The 23,734-nt window shown below is 40.8% G+C and overlaps 1 protein-coding gene across 1 annotated transcript in view; it reads left to right on the forward strand.

The window, feature by feature from the left end:
• The first annotated feature begins 3,801 nt into the window (after positions 1 to 3,801).
• Positions 3,802 to 23,734, forward strand: part of LOC110001478 (uncharacterized) — a 222,303-nt gene continuing 202,370 nt past the window's right edge. Inside the window, exon 1 of the mRNA XM_065965363.1 lies at positions 3,802 to 4,133. Within this exon, the coding sequence (XP_065821435.1) occupies positions 3,934 to 4,133 (200 nt within the window). The 5' untranslated portion in view covers positions 3,802 to 3,933. The remainder of the gene's footprint in view (positions 4,134 to 23,734) is intronic.

A 23,734-nucleotide genomic window follows, 5' to 3' on the forward strand; every position in this document is an offset into this window, starting at 1 on the left:
AGCCCAGTCTGGTTGTTTTGAGTCACATAACTGGGAACCGGTGTCCTCATGGTTAGTTTGCACGTGCCCTTCATGTGTGCAGAGGCTGTTGTCCTCGAAGCAGACAGCCTGGGTTCGATTCCAACTTGTGGCTCCTTCCGACTCTATCCACTGTTCTGTCTACCAGAAAAAGAAATAAAAAAGCCCAAAAGTATATCTAAAAAAATGCATACCCCTGATTTAAAATACATGTCCTTCTCTATAACTCAAAAAAACATGTATCATCAGGTGTTGATCTTTCAGGCCCTAACAGACACACACATAAACACTTTGTTGGGGCAGACTGCCAGTTGCTGAACTCCACTTTAAAGGATGGCCTTAATGAAAAACCGTCAGGTTGTGTGCTGCACCTGTTAAAGCAGCCTTGTATGTCCTGTGAGCGAGACAGGGAGCCAACAACTTTACACCATAATGAGGCCAATATCTAGCTCAAAGCCTTTCTGTGCCTTTTGTGTGGTTCACAGTGTCCTTGGCTCATAAGCCTTGATAATGTTAGTAAATACATACAGGGGCATGGATAAACTGGGCTGTAATCCACACTACCTCGAGTCGGGGAGAGACGGGAGAAGCGGCTGATTAGACTGGTTTTACTGCTCCTCTGCCGACCTAGAAAAACACAACAGCCCTGACCTTGCATAGCAGTGCCCTTATATATCTAATGATCTCTGAGTACCTTAATGATACATTGTGTTCTCTCTCCTATTTTTGCCTTCAATTTTTCCTATCCCTCTTTCATACTTCTCCCCCCTCCTATTCTCTCTTTTTTACCACAAGCTTGTGAACACGCACGCACACATGCACGCAAAGTACACAGCCTTGAAAAACCCAGTCAGCAGTTTGGGCTTGGAGTCTAGCAAATGAGCTGTCCTATTGAAATAGAAAGGAGAGTGCTCTGTGCTGCAGAAAACGCTGCTACGGCAAGAGGAGGGACAGAGGGAAAATTACTTGTTCGGACAAAGAAACATGACAATGTCCTTTCACTACAAATGTACCAATTTACATTTAGACGGCGCAGATTACATCCATTTCTACCGAACTTTATTTCCTTTTTTACAACCACCACTGTATCTCATCTCATTATCATACATAAAACCCCACTAAGTGCTCTTAATACTGGTAGAGGGAAAAAAAAAACAACAACTTCCAATTCAAGAAAAGGTGTCCCATAACCCATTGTGGTTGGGTTCCCGTTCTCTGTAGCATCAAAGATAACCAACAAACCACATTACCTTCTTAGATTCTTAGATTAGGTAGGGAGCCTTACTGTCATGATGGTCTAGGCTGACTGATTGGACTCGCTGTGTAATACAACTTAGTCTAGAACTTCATAAAAAGCTCTTCATTAAGCTTTTCAGCTCCTGAGCCATTTTGTCAATGTGCGGAAAACAGCTTCTACTGGCTTAAGTCATTCATCCTTGCGTTTAATTCCCTCTCTTTGACCACTTAAATCACAAGCCTCCATTTGGTCGTGGTATTCCCTCTTCTCTCTCTATCCGCCCACCGTAATAAAGATTCCATTCTGCTCTGAATGGGGATGTTAAGATGTAGGGTTATCACTGGGCGTCTGTAGGCTCGCCCAATGAAACACCTATAGTGACCTCTCTGATTTACCCAATAGGGGTCCCTTCCTCCCCCCCTAGATATCCCTCTCTCCCCCTTCATGGCCTTCTTGTTGTGTGGTCCTCTTCTCTTCAGTTCTCTCATTACTCTCTACATGAAGGCCTGGGAGGTGGGTGGCAGGGGAGGAGTGGGGTGGCTGCAGAGGAGGGCTTCTGTCCCTGGATGAGTGAGTGTGGATAAGAAGTTGTTTGAATTCATAATTGTGCTCTTGTGAAGGGAGAGATTTGTAAAGCAAGGCTGGGTTCATTGTGTGGCAGTGCGAGTCCGGTGGAGGGTGCGAGCCGCTCAAAGCTAATGTAATCTACGCTATTAGAGAGGGTTAATTAGCTGCTGAACTGGAGCCTGAAGAGCAGGCAGAGCAGGAGAGACACACAGAGAGGAGAGAAGGAGGGCGGGCAGTAGGGATATAGAGGTCTTCAGGGAGTCATTAGAGACTGCTTGTTGTAATACAGCCACGCAGTCAATAAGGCTACTCCTCTGAGGAGTAGAAGAAAAGCAAAGAAAGACATGGAGGGAAAGAGTTTCACACCATGAAACATATCTGGATGTCAGCAGCTCTACTACTGGACACTGGGAAAGCTGAAACCAAATGTCTTTGTTTAAACGCTGTTATATTAAAATAGTATATTTATACAGATACTTAATGTAAAAATAATAATAAATGATTTTAACTTCCAACACACAATGACTTATTTTGTTGTTGTCTGAAATAGCAAACAATATCATAAGGGACCGCCGACACAGTGTTCTGGTTGGTGCTCTTATTGTAGCATTAAGAGGTGGGCCCCGCTGTTAGCTCTTTAATAATCCACAGTATGTGATCAAACTGGCTGTGACAGCCTACAACTATCAAGACTGACTCATGAGGTACCTTCCTGTGGTTAAGTGTTTCTGTCTTACTTAAATTGAACTTCTGAAAAAATCTAAACTCTTAAAGTTGTAACTAATCTAAACCATCTGAAAAGGTCTTTTGGGCTTGTCACACTGACTGATGAGAGCCTCGCTTTGTAGCATTACATATAATCTGATGTTGTCATGTTTGAAATGTATAAGTAACCTTGCGGTGATGATCTCAGCGACTCCAAATGGTAACCACTTCTGATATAGCTGTCTTAAAGGGATATACTGTATTTTCAACTTCAGTTCACCACGGAAGTGAACACTTCTTTCCAGCGCGTGTCACATTCAACAGACGCTGTAGCTCAACTCTTTGAGAAGCCATTCTACATAAAAGTTTACTGTTAAGAGGTACTAATTTCTTAACACAAAAATATGGGACTTTATGTCTTAATCATCACAAAAATGTCTTTAAAAAAAGTAAAAAAAAAACACAACTTTTTTAACTGGTCCTTTTTGGACTTTGAGCTTGCTAATAGTTTGAGGTCACAAGAGTAAAACATCTGATCTCGATACCTACCATACTTACCTTCTACTGCTGTGCTGCTTTCAGGCCTGCCTAACTCTCTAGTCAGTGTAGTTTGTTTTTCTGAACTTACCAGGTTAGCGTTTTAAGCAAAAGTCGCTCCAGTGAAGCTCTGCTGGAAGCCTGCCAGCAGCTTATTTCTATTCATCACTGTGTCCTCTAGTAGTCCATCCTCTGCTGGGTCTCTTGTCGCTCTGAGCAAAACTTCACTTAAGATGGGTAGTTAGAGCCCGTTCCCTTCGCATTTTAATGCAGATTAATTACTTTCCCTGGCCCAGGCAATTCATTTTTGTTTGTTTGTGGCTGTTTTTAGCTTTTTCTTGACCTTGGGGTGAAGAAAGAAAGAAGGGAAAAGAGAGAGGAAGAAAAAAAAGCCCTCCACAGTAGACTTATACCCTCAATTTAATAGCCGAGTGAGGTGTTTCTCCAGCATCATCAGATCAATGGAGAGTAAATAGCCCACACTTCTTGTTTCACAGTGCAGTATTGATCTTTTCCTCTGCCTCGGCTTCCCTTTCCCCAGCATCTCGTGTCTTTCAACCCCTGGGACTGTGCTGATTGCCATAGATTGGACAAGCTAACAAGCGCATGATGAGGAACCAGTCTTTCTTTTCTTCTCATAGGTTGTTTCTCTTTTTTCTTCATGGCACTGGCATGAACACACACACACACACACACACATTCAGACAGACAGACATACACACAGGGACTTGAAAACATCAGATCTACACAGCCCAGCACCATAAAGGAGTCTGCTGTTTCTTTCTTGTTTCCTCTGTTGTTCACGTTGTTCTGTCTTCTTCCACACTGAGAGGATCTACTATAGCTGTGCCTGTCTCTGGGAAAGGCTGATGGAGTATACCAACTTAACTACAGAGCAACCTCGGATACAGTGTGTTCCTTCACCTCACTGGGAACTTTTTCTTTTTTTTTTCCAGCTGGCACCATGTTTGTTCCAGAATCTTCCATCATCTCTGAAAATTTCTCATGTGGCCTGCGGAGAGCGACACACTCTGTTTGCCCTGGAGGACGGCAGGGTGGCGGCATGTGGGTGAGTTCAGTGTCAAAGCAGCAGACAGTCTGCTGCAGTCCAGACCTGAGGGGAATAGGAGGAGGGATGAGGAGACAAACCCCTCCCCACACATCCAGGCTCCCTGATGATAATGCATAGGCAAATTAAGGTCGGGGAAAAGATCGAAGGGTTGTGTGCATGTGCGCGGCGTACTTTGAAAATAAATTATCTGGCATTTAAGCGTAATGTATGTGTGTGTAAGTGTGTGTGTTTGTTTCCCCTGTGTGTGCATGCTTCTGCTTGTGAGTCTCCTAATTTCTGTTTGGCATGCAAAGTTGTAATAAATCTAGTTGTGCGTGGGTAAGAGAGCTACATGTGCTGCTGGGTGGCTCACGATCAATATGAACTATGTTTATTGAATCCAATAGTTCTGTTTGTAGAGGAGGCAAATAAACCAGCTGGAATAAGTGATCAGATGTGCTTTTAAGCCTCATTACCAGCCTGTTGGGCATATAGATCTGCTTTGAAACAGCCCTCTTGATTGGACAAGCTTAGGATTGAACAGAGCCAACAAGAATATGCCTGCATATTTCAGTATCATTTGATCATCTACTTACTTAGTATTACCAAGATTATCTTCTTTACTGAAGCAAACTTTAAATGTCTTTTTTAAATGCAACTAGCTCTGTCACTTAATATAAGTGTTACTAATATTATCTGTATTCAGTTAGGAATGTAATGACATATTTTTTGATAGACTATTTAAAAGACAATGATTTTGTCTCTTTAAAAAAGTTAACAATTTAACTCTAATTCTTGATAACTTGTCGTCACTATGAAAAGGGGGATGTGTAAGTTCATGGGGCTGTGAATTATTTCTCAAAGTTAGACCTGACTATAAATGTGTTGAGAAGCCATTAATGGCTCACATTTGACAAATATCGATTGAAAGACTTAAAACTATAAAGAAATTAAATAAAAATGAAAGAAACAAACAGTTAATGCTATAGGGTTGTTGTCAGTGTTTTTAGAATTGGTTCCCAGAATGCAGTCTTTTTATTTATTCTTGGAAGATGACTGAGATGTGCTTGGTCTTTTGTCTCACTTTAAGGGATTGACACGATATAAAGCTTGGAAGCCGAGTAAGGAGGACTAGAAATGTATTCAATAGGCCAAACATTTTCTGCATTCACAACACAAGTCTTGTGTAAAAACATGCTGTGACAGAATAAAGATACACTGATGCATTCTGCTCAGTAAAAAAACAAACAGTAGTTCAATAGGAAACAGCAGTGATTTAATTACTTAACTACTTCACTAAAACAATTGTTTTCCTTTTAAGTTGGTTTTGTTAGTTTGTCTTTACTTCTCCAAAGTTTACATCTCTAAAATCACAATAGCATTATATTCTCACAGAAGCTTAGTCAATGCCAAAGGAGGATAATCCCTGAAACCTGTCCTTAATTCTTATTCTTACACCCTTTCCCCCAGATGACCCACATACCTGCACTCACAAAAGCTTCCATACACACATATTCATCCATCTCCTGTTCCTCTCTTTCTTCTTGGCTCCCTGTGTTTGCATGTGATATTTTAGGCGACTCTGGGAGGGATGACAGTTCTAACTAGGCCTATTAGGTAACCCTCAGGGTGCCCTCAGCACTGATTTGAGCACCATTAATTTTCTATTATGGAGTGCTAAAGATGTGCCCCTGCACAGTCATTCACCTGGCTTATTGAGTCTCGCACACACCAATTGTGGACTTTTCCAGGGCAGTGTTGCTGAAGGTTTAGTGCGACCCCTCTGGGGAGCTAATTTATTATTTGCAGATATTGATCTGGCAGGGTAGGCCAGCCAAGCTGTGGCCGGTGTTGACTCTGGCCTGTGGCGACTTAACCCTTTACAGACTGAAGTAGCACATTCACTACATGGATGGTCAGTGGCTGTTTGAGCGCTGCTATTAGTAGTTGTTCCATTTCCATTTTATTGAAATGAGGGACTGATGGAAGTAATTTGCAATGAGGAGAGGATTGATATGATCTTTCTGGATATAGTTCTTGTTTTTCCTTTCAAAACAAACTAATAAGCAGCACACAGTCACACGTGGACCCACACATGCACGAAGACACACGCAGACACACACTGTCTGGACTGTCCAAGGGAAATAAAATCACAGTTAAGAGGAAGGAAAACAAATTTAGAAGGTCAGACAAAACATTTATCAAGCTGTGTGTCTGGTGGGTAAATAGCAGAGGGACAGTAAAGGGCATGACTCTGAACCACCAGATAACCACAACAGATCATCAAACATAGTCTCAAGATTCAGTGCTGAAAACGGATATTTCTCTGAGGGTTGCCTTCGGAGCATCTGCTAATATTCTTTGTCCTGTATTGCTGTTTTATTTTGAACATAAAAGTTATTACAGCATACACCCAGGTGACTGAAATGAAAGTTTCATGGAGAATAAAAGAAAAGAGAGAAGCTGGACACAGCCAGAGTGAAAAGCTGAAAAATTGATTTAGTCATGGTGCATAAAAAGCAACTTAATGAAACTTAGATGAATGAGCTGCGGCAGACAAACAGTTTCAGCCATATGTTGAAGTTTAACACGTAGCATTGGGAAATGTTACCAGTAAATATATAAAAAACATCTTCCCTTTTTTATACAATGTTGTTCAAGCAATCCTGCTAAGTCCTGTGTGAAGATCTCATAGTAAATAAGACGAGCCAAAATCCAGTCTTCTCCCAGAAATGAACATGAGGGAAGTGAAACAACATTAAATAAAAAATCCAGATGTGTTTTTTGAGCGTATGAAGGAGTATGTCTGTAGGGACATTGTCTGTTCTATTGATGTCCTTATCCAACACACACACACACACACACACACACACACACACACACACACGAAGCCCATGCTTTAGCCCAGGGACCAATAAGTTGCATCCCACAGGCCTCCTTAAGGCCCTGTTAAAACCTCAGACTCAGCTTGGCCCGTCCCAACCCTAATTGGTATTTAATGTTCTCACTGAACCGCAGAGGTCAAACAGCAGTGTGTGTGTTTGTGTGTGTGCGCACTGTATGTTAGTGTTTGTATAAGGGTGCTGAGCCAAGTGTGTCACAGGAGGTATTTCCAAGAAAGGGCAGAGAGGAAAACTACAGATTGCACAACTCTGGGGGTGTCCTGCGATGACTGTCAGGTTGCCTGAATAGAGGCTGAATGATGATAGATGTCCAGAGAGAAATTATGGCGAATAATAGACCACCATTTTTCTTTATACAAGTTGTTATGAGAGCATTTTACCTGATCTTTATGGCCTAGAACATAAAATAAAGGTCAGAAAATGTCCCAGGGATGAAAGCGTCTCCAACCAATCCAAATTTGTCCACGCTCCCTCTGTAAAGACCATTTCATGGTTGACAGGCCTGTCTCTTGTTGAATTTGGCGTAACCTCAGAAGTTGGCCATTATTCATCTTCCATATTCATGTGAAGCTCTGAAACTGGGGTGGAGGTCGGAGACAAGACATGTCTGATGAGGAAACATGGTGGAGTAGAATTTCCACTGTTTTGCTACGTAGTCTCTGCTTAAGCTGTTATATAAGAGTGGGAAGTCCCCCCTGATAGGGAGGGAGGCAGAGGGAAGAAGTCACCTTATGCTTCTTTTCTCTAGTTCTGTGCCACTTCCAAAAACTCAATTGTCTGCCTTTTACCAGTGACCACAGTCTGCTGAGATCCAAAGGACAAGCGAAGTAAGACAAATACTGCATATAAATATAATGGGTACTGTAAGAAATGAAGTAGGGACAATTAAGAAATTATTTTGATGTCTCTAACATATCATTCAGAGTCTCATCTAAACGATCAGTGTGCTTTGAAAAACACAGGATAGAGTGGGATTGTCTTTTTATACAGTCTGTAAATATGTAATTATCAGGTTTGATTTGATCTCAGCTGTGTGAGATAAGTCCAGCATCTAGACAAGTCCAGACTGATTGAATATAGAGAGGCACGCCTTGATTGAACATAAAAATGTGTGAAATTTAACATCTAGCTTTGTTTAACCCAAATGGCACATGCTCGTGGTTTATCATGAGTGATGAATTTACTTATTGGATTTACATCCATTACAGAGCTTTGGAACCTGTGCCATTACAAATTGCTCTATATGTAAAAGGAGTAAATGTGGTTCTAAAGCAGCACAGTTGTCAATAAGCATCAAGCAGCCGTCGCTGACGCGCCTGCTGTCTCATCAGTAATCAGGCCAATCTGTTTTAGCAGAAAATGGCCATACACGGAGCAGCATTGATGGAAATGTCTCATTTCAACTTCATGGTGCCTTGAGAAGGCAAAGCAAATCAGTAAATGTTCATGAATTTGACAGCAGAAGCGTGGAAATTCTATGACAACTAGTTGGATTCGGTGAGCTGCGTGCCAGCACTTTGCATTAAGTTACACTAAGCACTAATTGGATGCTACCTGGCTCTACATCACTAGCAGCTCTGAACAGGATCAGGATCTGGCTCTGACTAACAGCAAGAGCTCTGGTGCTGGCTGATTACCCTTAGCAAAGGGAAAACTGAAACCATGATGAGAAAAAAAAATCTCTTCTCTTCTCTTGCACAAGCCCTTGGCCCTGCTGGCACCGAGCTAGCTTTTTGATTTTTCCTGATGTCCCTGAAATTGATTTTCAGCCATGATTGCATCGCCTCTCTGAGGATAATCAAAGATTCTGAATAATTGCTGCAGTATGACTGTACAATGGGAAATATCAAGGATAGTGGCTACTTCCCCTCGCTGTCATCTATAGAATAATTTTAGCTGAGCACTACAGTATGACTTCACAACATTCCTTTGAAATGGTTCCCAGTTGTACGCATGATAGCATTAGCTTCATTTGAAATGCCTTATAACTTCCTGCTTACACATGTTAATGACAAAACATAACATGATGTCACATCTTCATAAATCCTTCCGACTTTATTTTGAAATTGAAAGTCCATTATTCGGGTTGTTAATATGTAATCTCGCAATATTTTTCTCTGGGCTTTGAGAAAAACAAAGGAACCCAATTCTTAGAAATAAGACATCTCATTTCAAGCGTATTCATACATAGTTTAATCAGCCATGGACAAACTGGATGTCCTCTGAATCCCTGCTACACAAGCCTGTCAACACATCGGCTCTCACTAAGATTTTCCCCGCTTAATCCTGGTGTCATTGATTTAAAAACATCCTGAGGAAGTGGTTTTGTGCTGTAACTCCTGGCTTCCTTCTATAACAGAGATATCACCATCCTGGAGCCACCCTTTGTGCCACAGTGAAAGATGGCCTCTCGTTTAACGTGGGAATGTAACCGGTGTTTGCAAGGGGAGAAACAGATTGATTAGAGGGCAAGGGAAGATTAATAAGCTGCGCAGGGCAGTTATGACACCCATTGTTTCACACACGCCCTGCGGAGGTGTGCCTCCCAAAATGCATCATTGTGTAAAATATTGACCTAAAGCAAACCATTACTCTCTTTCTTGTATGCGCTTGCTTTGCTCTCAGAAGGAGGCATCCAAGCTGTAATAAACAGTTCTCACTGTCCTCTTTTTTTTTTTTCTTCAAGAAAAAGAACAGGCGCCTTGAACAAAGTTTTAATATATAGTTTGATTTCTTAGAATGGAGCAAAATCCCATTTACTGTTAAGTTACATGCTTACACTGCATTTATCAACTTTCTGGATGTTAAATCTGCACAAGTCCAAATCCACACTTTGTATATTTGATCAAAAAAGAGGGGTCTTGTTATCAGGTAGGATAGGTTTGAATTATTTAGGATAATCCTGCATACGTACTGTGAGTCGCAAAATTGAGCACCCTAAGAGTTACTTAATTCAAAAAGTTATTACATTTTTTTACATATATATTTTTAAGTTACACTGAAAGAGAAATGACACTTGTAGACTACACATTTGTGTATTTATATCTGCGGGTGGCACAACAGATGTTCCTTTTAGAAAGTAGCTCTTGTGCTTTGGAGTGACCCTGTTACTTCAGAGTGTTGTATTATGGCTGTTTTTTTTTAATCTTGTCAGCAAGTTTCTACTTTTATACATGCAGGTTTTGTGCTTTAGTGACACATTTTTATGTAAGCAAGTTGTGTTAGTGCACTTTGACTAAAGTTGGAAAAGATAACAAAAACCAAGAAGCTGGCAGACGAGTGTGTGTAGAGATGGAAAAAAACAAAACACAAAAAAAACCTAAATTTTATGTCTCATGGGTCTTATGGAAGAGGTCCGCTAGAAGAGGGCCACAATAAAACAAAAAGATCATGGGATTGAACTACTGGAAAAATGGATTGACGATTTGGTGCAGTACTCTCGTGCACATGATTTTATCATCACTGGGCTGGATACCAACTATCGTAGCTACGCCAGTGCTGCAGCCTGTGACTGGCAATATGAGGATGCACCACCTGAGGTGCTGCACACACTACAGAAAAAAGCAGTAAAACTAGGTCTGTTGCAGGGATATGGGTGGGTGGGTTTACAGACGTTTGGAGCGGAATGGAAACACAGCTGAAATGAGGAGCTGAGCGATAGCGACACCGAAGGAAATGCTGAGCCTACTGGCCACTCAACTTTGGAGTTTGGAGATATTTGGGATATTTACTGTCCGACAAAAAACAGAGTAACATGCTCTGTAAACTGTGCCGAAGATAAGTGCAGCTAAAACGGGCAATGTCACAAATCTTTCCCACCGTTTGAAACAATATAGAAAAAAGTGGTCAGCTCATGGCACAGTGGGCGAGGAATAATAAAGTGTAAGGTTAAATAGACCAACATAGCAAGAAAATGTAGTTATATTTTTTGTTTTTTCAGAGACCATGCTTTGACATGGAGTCAGAATGTAGCTTGCACTGTATATTCCTGCAAATGTTATTTGAATCCATTTTTTTCCCCGTTATAATATGACAGATGAAAGCATGAATAGTAGATTAATGATTAATTAAGAGTATTGAAGTATAGGATACTAGTTATTGCTCATTCTTGGCTGCAAAGCTTTTTAGAGAGTTCAAATATTTGTTACTCTGTCTGGGTTTAGAAGGGTTACCTATGGAATACCCCAGGGAGAAATTAAATCAAAAGGAACTATGATAAAACATACAAATACAAGACCAGAACAGTTGATTTTGGTTATGTACTTAATCTTAATAAAAAAGATGTCAAACTAAAGGTTGCATTTTTGTATGTGGCTCTCTCTGCATATCTTGTTTAAAACATTGGATACGAAATTAAAGGTAGACAAACCAATGGCAGAATATTTGAAACATAATGGATTTTTGCAAACAATAGATTTTAGATATCATTTGGGTTTTATAGAGGAAGCTACTAAAACATTAACAATCGTTTATTGAGTTTTTTTTCTCGAATCAAACAATTGGATTAATGTATGTATTCACTATCAGCAGCTTTCGAATGCTTTCATGGATCAGAAATAATACTTTGCATGGCAAAAATCTTTCACGCAAAATATATTAAGTGCTTATGGCATTTCTGTATGAAGAGTCAAGTGTATTCCAATTAGTCAAATCGCAAAGCTTGATGTTATCTGAAATAAGCTTTCATGTGAGATTTTCTACCCTTGTTTTTCTGTTACTAGCTGGAGGCTTGGCTTTGTTCCCCTTTCTATTTAATTTGCTGCCAACCTGTTTTATTTTTTTCTCTGGTTGCACATATTGCCTTTTGACCTTGATGATTACAAAAAGTAAGTGAATTGAAAAGGCATTGATAGCTAGGATTCTATGGGTTAGTGCAGAGGGCTATTCATCCTCCTACCTCGTTGTGGTTTCAGTTTTGCTCTGGTCAGATTTTAGTTCCTGCTTCGCTGTTTTCATCATCTAAAGAGGGCAGAGGAGAGCTGTTTGCCTGCCACCTTATAAACTTCCATATCCAAGTCTTTTTCATTTAATTTTTCATTTGTTCCGAACATGTCAAAACACACAATCCACGTTCCTAAAGGAGCAGGGAGAAGAATAAAGTCTATATACAATCACTTAAATGTACCTACAAACTTACACCATCCCCTTCACTCGCTGCACTTAAACAAACGGTTAGAACAATGGTAACTGCCATAACGTGTGTGAAACTTAAACATTTAGAGGAAAATTGATGCATTTTAGCGTCTTGTACGTTTTTTTTTAATGACAACGAAAGAACAAACAAAGAAAAAAGAATGACTTCACTTTGAGATGAGGAATGATGAAACACCTCATTCTACAGCAAATCTCCATCTTTCCTCTTTGCTTCACAATCTTGCACTCTCTGGTTCTCTCTCACTCACACAGAGAAACACACATACACTATAAAGCCATATCGCTTTGGACACCTTTGAAAAATGAATATAATGATGTCTACAGTAGATGGATATCTGAATGAGCCTACAATAGGGCTATGTAGTACAATGTTCACCTTGGGGTCACTTATTGGATTCAGGGGCTGCTGGGTGGTGATCAGAAATAACTTCCATCTAATGGTGAAGAATAAGAAGAGAGTTAACCTGGACAAAAAGCTTCCCAAAGGTTCCTGCATTCCTCAATAACACAGAATAAACAATTCAACCTGCAATCTGCTGCCGTTGTACACACATACCTCCGTTTAGTGGCACTGGTAGTCTCTATGTACGAGTAAATTGAGGTCTGTCAAAACTGACCTTTTTTATCTTGGTGACAGATCATTCAATCATGTGTTAACAATAGAATTGGACCTCTTTCTTTGCCTTTTGTTTTTCTGGCAACCCTTTTTTTGTTGCTGGAGGTGAGTGTTGTATTATTTAAGCTACTGAACAGACATTACCACAACCACACTTTAAAATGACTATCTGCAGTGGACTCCTGGATACCCAGAAATATTTGCAATCATACCGCATTCCTCACACCATGTAGGTTTATGCTTACCATTAGGTCTGCAACTAATGATAATTTTCAATTACTGATTCATATGGCAATTTTTTTTTTTTTTTTACTAAATCAGTGAATCTCAAAAGATCAATTTTTGTTTCCATCCCTGGACTTGGAAAAGTTGAACATTATTCCAAAATTGTTACAATCTAAAACGAACAATTCAAAAACATGGAAATTTAACAAGCCAAAACCAAGCAGAAACCTTGGGTCTTAAAAAATTAAGCCAATGCGGAGGGACAAAATCCTCCTTGCCCTCTTTTACAGTATAAATAAACATGTTTACAGCCTGATACAAAAAATGTAATAGATCTGATTAGTTATTGTCATCATGGGCACACACTGTACAGGGTTGAATTTTTTCAGTTATGATTTTATGAACGATGCGTGTTATCCATAGTTAGGCGCGTAGCTGACATGATTGACAGGCTTGTTTTCAGGCTTAAAACCCGCCTTAGCTCCAGCTCTCAGGCTGTCTTAGGTTGACTGAAAGTTAGGCTGAGATAAATGGGGTAAAATATCGATACAGTAAAGTATCGCAGTATTTTATGTGGCGATATTATATCGTTTATGGCGGCCAAGTATCAATATTTTTAAATATGATATTTTAGATATGCTTTTTTAAATTTTTAACTGCTAAAGGGATTGCACAATTACTTTTTAACAAGTTGCATTGTTAAGAATATATGTTTAAGTTCAATTAGACTGAAATACAAATAAAAAGACTGAAGTGAGATGAACAGACTAGAATAGAATTTTATCTTATTTGACAAAACAGTTCTTGATTTAGTTTAGTGTAGTGGACATAATATGCAGTTAAAAAGCTTAATCGCAATATTTTGTATCGCAATTCTCAACATATCGCAAAATGTTAAAAATCGCAATATAATCGTTGTAATCGTGTCTCGAGTATCGCGATAATATCGTATAGTGGGGACTTTGGTGATTCCCACCCCTGGTAAACATGTCATTGCACTATTAGTACCTTTGGAACTTACAATCTATAAAGATGAAAATGCTGACATATAAATGACCAACAGGGTACCCCGTGCACATCCAACGTACATTCTCAGGTTACAGAAACATACAAAGTAAAAATATATAACGTAGCTTCCTTTGATGCTGGGCAAACCTGAGGAAGCTACAGGCGAAACACGTTCGTAAAGTAATTTTGTGTCTGCCATGGTTCCATCAAAAATACTGACACTATTTTACATTTAGTGGGGTACTTTCAGTGTGGTAAGAATTCTCTTACTTCTTCGCTCAGTGGTGTGAGGATAACCATCTCAATGCCATCTCACTGTCCATAAGACAATGGAATTAATAATTGGTCCCCCCCTCAGCACCCCCTTCTAATCTTTAACCAAACAGTGAAAGTAGTTGACAGTTTCAAATACCTTGGAGTGACACTAGACAACCAACTCAGTTTCCAACGGTACACCAGTGACATCCAAAAAAAGAGCCATCAAAGACTGTCAGCCATCCGCAAACTGAAAGGAGTTTATGTTGCCCACATCTCCTCCCTCTGCTATATCAGAGCATGATCCAGCCCATCCTACTGTACTGTTCCACCTGCTTCTTCAAAATGTTATCTTTTAAAAACAGGGCCAAACTCACACGCATCACAACCAAAGCTTTCAGAATATTTGGTCTCACCACACCCAAACTAACAGAACTCAACAAAAGGGCCATCACACGAATTGCAACCTCAATAGAACAGCACATCATAAATCCACTAAACATCCATCTCACCCCACTTCTCTCAGGACGGAGGTACTGAGCACTGAGGTGCAGAAGAGAAAAGCCTGATCCTTGCTGTTATTGCTGCCCTGAATAAAAGGCCTTCCTTAACAGGCCAGAATGAGAACTTTTGATTTTTGTTTGACATTGTTTTATACACTATGTTTAGTTTGTGTACTGTTCTTTGGTAGGAATTTGGAAACGGTGTAGTGATAAGAAGTTTCCCCATGGGGACTATAAAGTCTGAAGTCTATACTACCACTGGCAAACTTTTTAACACAGATGAGCTAGAGATCTGTAAAGCTTTTTTTTTTATACATCTTTATAAATAGAGGCCTTAGCCTTCTAGGGTTAGTAATATCCATATTTAACCAGTCAAAGTAAAGTTGATTTGTAAAGCACATTTAAACACAGCTAAGTTAAGCTGACGTGCATTAAAAAAATTAAAAAATTAAAACTTCCAATAATAAACTGTCAAGCCGAATCACAAATAAGTAACACCAGAGGAACTACCAAAGACTAACAAATTTATTGTGAAGTGCTACACTTTAAACTTAGTTGGTCGAATCACTGTTTCCGCCTCCACAATGTTTAACGCATTTCATCTTTTTCTTCAAATATCAGCGCCCTGCTAACTCTACCACAGTCTGCTCAGCTGTCTGCATGTTTCGTAAAAAGCACTGGGACTCAGCTTGTGAAGTAATAAATCACACAAATCAAGAATTAGATTGGTTGCCAGCAGGTTTTAACATGGATTTTTATCGATTGTTTGTTGCAGCCCTACTTATTATCCCAGATATTCCCATAGGTTGGTCCTATTCTTTCTGGAAAATTTTCCCTTTTTACCTAAATTATAGTCCATTTATCCAAGTGAAGCAAAGTGGAAAAAACTAGATGATTGTTTTCTGTTAGAAATGGAAACATAAAAAAAAGAATAAAATAAGACATATAAGGCTCATATATTCTGTTGGAATTTGTAAATTGAAAATACTAAACTTTGGTTTCACAAAATGGTGAAAACAATAAATATTGGTTATCAATTATATATTATAGATTCAACATTTTTTATTTATTTAAAGATATCTTACTCAAAGTAACTCAACTGGGAAAAGAGACTAAGAAATAAAACCATTTTCGTAATCTGCAAGCTGTAGAGATAAATGTGTGAAAAATACCGAGGATGAGAGAGAGGGAATGGGTCTGAAGGGTGAGCTATAAAAGAGAAGCTGATTTTGGCCTGCCAATGTTTCAGTGTTTTCTCTGCTGCCCTTTCAAGCTTAGAGAGGCCCGTTGGGGGCTGGAGTGTGTGAGGCTGGAGAGCAGGGAGCATGGGGCACTGTGTAGGCCGAGGCTCAGCATCTGCCGGCCCAGACTGTTCGTGGTTTGTTCCTTTTCCAGCACATTCTTATGTAATTATCTGTGATAAACTCCTCTGCAGTCAAGCCACAAATCCACGTCAGTGGCCTGGCTTACCAGACAACTGAGAAAGCCACATGCACACTGGACCCTGGAGATGCAGGAACATCCGCACATACAAACATAGAGATTCACAAATATGCGTTCTCCTACACCTTCTCACACTTAGATTCTCACAAACTAACTTTGGGCTGCAGTATCAAATGTTTTTTTTGTTTTTTTTTGAGCCAGTGAAGGGAGGGTATAATCCTGGCTGCCACATTGACACTCAGCAGACTTCAGTTGTTCCTGTCGTGCCCAGCACTTTCCCCTCTCAACACTAAGTTTCTCAAAGTCCCCATGACAAAGAACCTGCTGATACCCTCCGCTTTGCCAGAATCGGCACTGCAAGAAGTCCTGCCTGTTTACTCCCTGGCTCGGGAAAAGTTTTCCTTCTCAAAGCTAACTAGACAGAAGTGAGGGTTATGTTCAATACATTGTGACCTCATCTTGTGTTTTTCCTAATGCTTACCTTAGAGACGTTTTTTATACCATTATAATTAGCCATCCATGCACACATTGTTAAGATAATCAGATTTTGTACCATATTTTGCTACAAATTGGGGCACAAAAATGAAGTACGATGCCCTGCTTTTGAGTTCAAAGAAATAATAACCATATTATTCTCTTGCCATGTTTTTTTTTTTACAAGGGTTCTTGGATCTTCGTTTTGCTGTGTATTATCTAGTCTGATGCCAGCAGAAAAGGGGCAAGGGATGACAATGGAGTGGTGTACTGTGGAAGACTGAAAGCTGTGCCAGCAGGATAAGAGAGTGAAAAACAGTGAAGGGTGGGGGTTTCATTAGCATAACTAGCGGGATGCCCAGAACCTTTCTGGAGTGGCATGTTTACAGTACCAAGCTTGGCAACAGCACACTCATTTTATAGTGTTTATTAAGTCGACAAGGGGAGGCAAAAGCAGGATTTGGGAAATTTTCAGTGTGTGTGTTGATGTATTTGTGCTAGCATGTGTGTGTGTGTGTGTGCAAGTAAGCGTCTGCTTTATGTGTGCGTTTGTCTGTTGTGTTTGCATGTGTGAGGTCTGAGAGGAGGTGTGCTGGGTTTCAGTGGCTGTGCGGCGGCATCTAGCCCGACTACTTTTACATGTTTGTATTTTGACTTAAGTGCCCTTTAAAAGCAATGAAATAGAAAGTGCATTCATAAGCCGTTTCTCAAGAATGATCCCATTTCAGAGGAGTAGAGAATGGGGCTCTTTGTTGTGCTCTGGATCTTTTCATCTCTCTGAGGTCATTTTCACAGAGCAAACAGGGAGACTCATTATCAACCTGCACCTGAGAGGTCAGAACCTGAACTCTCCCCCTCCCCTCTCTCCCTATCCACCCCCGCCCCCGGCCGTGCCTCTGCTCACTGCTACCCCTGGTCCGCACTCGGGTTTATTAGCGCAGAACATCTTTTCCAGTGACTGAGCTTGCCCTTATTGTCTACAGCGGTCAGGGTCAAGTCAAGGGCGCTCAGCCTAGATTGGAATCATTTGTCACATGGTCCTGGACTGGAGCTGATTTCAGCAGAGGCCAGGTTGTGGTACACAACGGTTCCAACACCACCTCTGACACGGGGATCAGGGGAGAGCAGCCACCGGACTACGCAGATGGCCTCAACATATTACAGAGCCACTACTTGCCAACAAAAAAAGTGCCTCCTTTTCCCTTTTTTTCGTTTGCTAATTTAAAGGGAATGCAATTGGAAAGTGGATTTAGTACATACAATATGTGGAACATGATTTTTGGGTTGCAAGGACATACTCATCCTGTGTGGAGAATTTGTGATCTCTGTCTCCTTGTAACTGTCAGAAATTGCCTCATGAGTGACCATGATATGACTACACATTCAAGACAGAAATAAATAAATAAAGATAACTGGTAGCGGACTTATTTCTTTAATGATGTTAACCGTGCAAAGTGTTGCAATTTGCTCTGGGTGCACAGGGGAGGTTTTCTTTCCTTCTCAGCTCTCGTCATGGTCAGCAGAAGCTTGCATGAACAATGGATCGTGCTGAGGTAGCATGTGGAAAATGACTTTAATACACCATATAGAATGGCTTATTGCTTTGGTCAATAGGACGGCAGTGAAGACAGTGTATCCTGCCGCTTGGGAAGGTTAGTCCTGTCAAAGGGCCACAGTGACTGATACCCAGACCCTGCTTATGAGGTCCGTAATGGGTGTGCATGTGTGTGTATGTGTGGTGGAAGGGGCTGACTGACAAGCAAAGCTATAAAGGTTACATATGACATACACTTTGCCATTAAGCCTTAGATTAGTCCATATTTTTTCTTACTTTTATATCCAAGGCTATTTCATACATTTTACAAGAGGACGTTGAGGTGGCACTAAAAGTGCTCCACAATGAAAAACTGTAAAATAACAAATGTTAAGAAAACTCTGAATCAAATAAACAATATGTTTTCAGCAGCTTACTCAAGAAACAAAAGTGGATATAAAAAAAAACAAGGAAAAACAGGGGGGAATGAAAGATTGAGCATCAGGCCATTTTTGCTTGCTTTCCCTCAGAGAGGGCAAGTGTGGAGGTGAAGGTCACAGAGAGACTAAGCACACAGCTCATAAACAGCACAGCTGGAGGAATCATTGAAATATAGCCCTTTGTTTTCTCTGGGTCGTAATTGGCCCTGGAGCCTTCTTCCCCTTCCCGCTCTCTTTGTTTCTTGCTGTCTCTCTCTTTCTATCTCTCTTTCTATCTCTTTCTCTGCACGTGTTTTGCACCAGCGTGATGCAGTTTAGAGACCAAGACTGCAAAGGCTAATGACTAAAGGTCAAAGGGCACACATGTGGTCACAAAAACAATACATAATACAATAAATACAGAAAAAAACACTCATCACTCCTGCCTCCCACACATTTTTTGGTATGCTTTAACTGTGATTATTACAATTATTTTTTTTTGTTTGATTGTGTTTTGTATTATAGGTCATGAAATACAATTTCTATTATTTTTCAAGATTGAAATTGATTCAAGGTCAGCAGTTGGTTTTGTTTTTAACAACACAGGGGAGGCAAAGAAAATACTAATTTCTGTACTGTCAAAAAAACAAACACAGAACAGTGTCCTCATACTTTATGGTGTTATGTAAAGCAACAAAATATTATTAATGATTCCTTAACAAAATGACCTTGCGCTCTAGAGGTCATATAATATTTTCATTTTTCCTTATTGTAACTTAATCAGTGGTTGGTCCAAGTCACCTGACCGAAGCCCAAGAAGACTCATTGGGTCAGTTTCAACAGCTGTTCAGGTCACTAAGCACTGTGGTGTACTTACCATATATTTCCATAAGGCAGTAGCTAAAGGTCAGAGGGGAAAAGACGCATGCATAACTTCACACATAATTTCCAAAATATACAGAAAAGCATGTCTTTTTGGGACTTATACCAATTAATGAAGTACATTTGTTAATTCAGTCTTAACCTGGACATATGATTCTGTTTTTCAATTACTCAATATATCAATAGGACACTTTATGAACAATAATGTTCACTATTGACATTTCTATCTCTGATTAATTCTGGACATAGGAAAGGACATTGATTCAAGCCTGTCAATATTGACTTATCAAATATTGCTGTAGGGGGGCTACGTCCAAGTTTTCATGCTTGTTTCTTTTTTATTTGTGTAATCAAATGCCTGCACTCACAGCAGGTTCGTTTTCATTAAGTTGACAGCAGTGAAACACCTCTTGAGGGAATAGCTGTGGAAGACGGTTGTCGCTCCTTCTGACTTGAGGCCTGAGATCTCTGAGCAGAGAGGAGAAAAACAGTATCAGATCCAGCCTGAGATAGTGGGGCTTTGCCGTATAATTACCATGTTAACCCAGATGATTCTCTCTGATCTCTGCAAACATCAGGGCACAGGCCCCACCAGGCCGGCTTAGGCACGGATCTGTCACATTGCATTGTGGGACACTCGATGTATGTTAGCTTGCTAGCAATAGGACTTTCGGTGTGATCTGCATGTGCTTTATTTTAAAACCCCTTGTGTGTTTTAGTGCACATAGAGCAGGCACTTACATTTTCAAACCATAGAAATGTAAATTCTAAAAAAATATGCAAATATACATATGAAAGGCCTGTATGAATTGTAAAACCTCACTTCATTCTATGTGTTTTAAATTTTATTACGCCTTGCATACTTTTATATAATTCTTAGATCTCCTGCTTGCTGTAAAATGTGCAGGAAGAAAAATAAAACATGCCTTTTTTCTGAAACTCTTCCTTAAAACCTTTTTCCTTGTTTCTTTGGAATGGTTAATGCTGTTATTTTACACAAAAAACTCTTCTTTTTTTTTTATCTTAACCACACAAAGTAGGGATATATGAGATCTGAGACCCCTTCCTTCATTGAGTGTTATCCCCAGAATGTGAGTGGAGATTCTGTCTTTGGTTGCTTGCTTCCTAAGCCTTATTGATCTGTGGGCGTTTTTTTTTCTCCCCATTCTCCAAAGTCACTAAGCTTGCATCAATTCATCTTAATCTGTTTGCTCCTTAAACCCGGAACAAGGCATGTCTTGTTTCCTGGTTGTAGGAGTCTCTCGGCTGGCTTCCCTCACATCCTTCCTAGCCGGGCTTCTCCTGGGTGGCAACAAGAGGCTTTTCATATCGAATCAAGTGTTATTGAGTTCCCCCACACACCTCTTATATTCCCTCCTTTTTTCGTTCTCTCCCACTCTTTTTCCCTCTCTTCCATCCACTTCCAACAAAGCATTCCTTTAATGACTGTGGGATTATGAGCCAACCTTTTTCAGCCAGTCTGTGGACTAGCCTGTAATCTGACCTCATTACATCCCCTGCGACAAGCTCTTGGGTCACTACAGAGAAACTACATCTTTCCTCCTGAGAAGCCGGGCTGCACGCCAGCCCCCGCCTCAAGATGGCCCTTGGTCAACAAAGTCCGGCGTCCAGGCCACCCTTTCCTCATTGTCATACCTGTCCACCTAAGCGTAGGATCCCTTGATCGTGTTCCCTTCCTTTTACTTCTCTTCCATTACACTACAGAGATGAATGGATGCTGTTGGGGGCGGATGAAAACACAATTGTGCGGGTCCAGGCATGGTGTTGTCACTGATAAATGTGGTAGGAACATGTTTCACAGACTGAGTTTCTGACAGAGGGAGGTTAGGGCAGCAGGCCTTCCTGATTGCAATATGTTCACACATGCATTTACAAACAGACACAAACAAGTTGCGTAGAATCTGTTAGTAGCAACTTTGTGGATAGTGTAGCATTATACAAGTTGAGGTACTAAGTGTTTTACATGTTGAATAACTAGTCCCTTTATGTTCCTTTTTTCACCCTCTTTTCTCTCCACCTCCAACTTTTCCACATGCCACCTCTCTCTCTTTCTCTTTGCCTCAGTCCATCGTTCTCGTCATCCCTTCATTCTCCCCTGCATGTGTCCCTTCATCCCTCCAGTGTTTGAGGGGCAGGTGTTGACAGCAAGCTGGCATGTTTTCAGGCCTACTATGTAGGATGTGCGGTTGCACTGTGCATGAGAGGACAAGGAAGGCCAAGAAAGGTCCATTACATCACCCGCATCAACGCTGATTGGGCTCAGGACGGGGGTCTGTGCATGCTCAAGTGGTTGGCTCGGCCCGGCCCATATGCCTTTAATACAGGAACAGATGCGGAACACAGACCCTGAGCTCTCACTCCCCTTTATTCCCTCCCTCTGCCCAACACACTGCCTCAAGCCAGCCATGTTGTCCAGGGCCATGCTTAGTGTGCTGCTAGTTAAACTGGTTTAATGGGAAGTAACTGGCATGCTTAGATGGTTGGGTTGACATACATTTTATTTCAGGTTGCCTCCCTCCAGTTCTGTTTGTTCTAAAAAAGAGGAGGGAAGCAAAAGTCTTGGAGGTGATGATAGAAAAATGAATTGTTGGCAGATGATACCTAACTCATATATGATCAAGCCTGTTGGGACACAGTGTCTTTTACAAACCCAAAACAGACGGTAAAAGGTTTTAGACACATGTCAGTTGATATCTAGTCGATTATCAACTTATAATGATATATTTCAACAGAGTATCAATAACGGCAAAATTTAACCCAATTAACTTTGAAGAGGCTCTTTCCAGATTTGTCTTGAACAGTAGTGTTTGAACATTCTTTCATCTTCTAAAGAGTTATAAATGGTCTGAATGACTCTCTGCAATGGGCATGTCTTTGTATAAGTCTGTGGTGGGGAGCAGGTGGGGGAGACTCTGCCTTGTCAGATTTGTAATTTGTTGGACCAGCAAGTGGGATTGTGCCGTACCCAAAGCAAGTAACCACACAGCCAGACCTCATGTTTGCAATTCACGTGAGCCAGGACCGGCTAGTAGGGTTTTTCAGAGGGATGTTCAGTTGTACCTCCAACTGCTGTGTGAGTGAGCTATTCTCCTTTTGAGTTTTTCAGTAGACCCTAGTTTAAACCAGGCATGTGTCATCTCTGGCTTTCGGTTACACAAGTCAGGGGTATTCCTCCATATAAAATGAAGAGGTGGCCGTCTCTGGTCTATTTTAAACTGCCCCCGGCACTCGTCAAAGTCTAACAGGTGGTTTTCTGAACAACACTGATTTCCAAGGACAGGTCTCCCAAACCGCCTACAAGATGCCAACCGTCCTCTGCGCTGGTTCACATCCAGGCAGGGAGAGCAAGCCCATTGACTGGAACTATAGTCCGGCTAGGGGTGTTGAGCTGCTACCGTGTAGACCCAACATTTAACCAGCATTGTGGGCCTACATTAACTGAATAATTAGTTGAAATGACTAGTTGACTTATTGTGCACGTCCCTGGTATTAAATACGTTTGTTGACAATATTAAGGTCAGCGGTTGTGGGATGGACTTAAACAAACAGGAACAAGATGGGAGAAGGGATTAAATAGTGGAATAAAGAGCAGGATGATATGATGATAGTAGAGCAACGAACTGGAAGCAGGAGGTTTTAACTTAATTTTCATAAATAGCATCCCTTTCCTGTTAGCTATGCCAGAGCAGCACACATACATTCAATCAGTTCCTGAGGTCTCTGGCAGCTATTTCCTGGAGAGGGTTGACTAACCCCTCCAATTGGGCAGGACAAGGCCGCCTGGTCTGAATTCATCAGCAACTCGGCGTAAGAGATATAGGAAGCAGGTTAATAGACTCTCATCAGACATCTGCCGCTGTGTTATAATAATCTTCTTCTTGGATCTGCTGCTGATAGCAATTGATGACCACATTTTTTCTCCTAAACCGTTCAACTGCCCTCCCTCCCTCTCTCCCATCCTCCCATCCTCCTTCCTGTCCTGTCGGTTCACCCAACGCCTCTTTGGAGTACACACAGTTAAACATTGACAAATGCACTCTTCGACAGGTCTGTGGTTTGGTAAACTGAGAGACACTTGAACACATTTCAGCCTCTATCACCCCTTATACTCCTCTGATGGGTACAGACTTTTTCAATTTGGAGGGCCACTTCTGATGGAGTCTGGTGACAGATCTGGAAGGC

Source organism: Labrus bergylta, chromosome 2 (genome assembly GCF_963930695.1).
Source record: "Labrus bergylta chromosome 2, fLabBer1.1, whole genome shotgun sequence".
NCBI classification, from domain to species: Eukaryota; Metazoa; Chordata; class Actinopteri; order Labriformes; family Labridae; genus Labrus; species Labrus bergylta.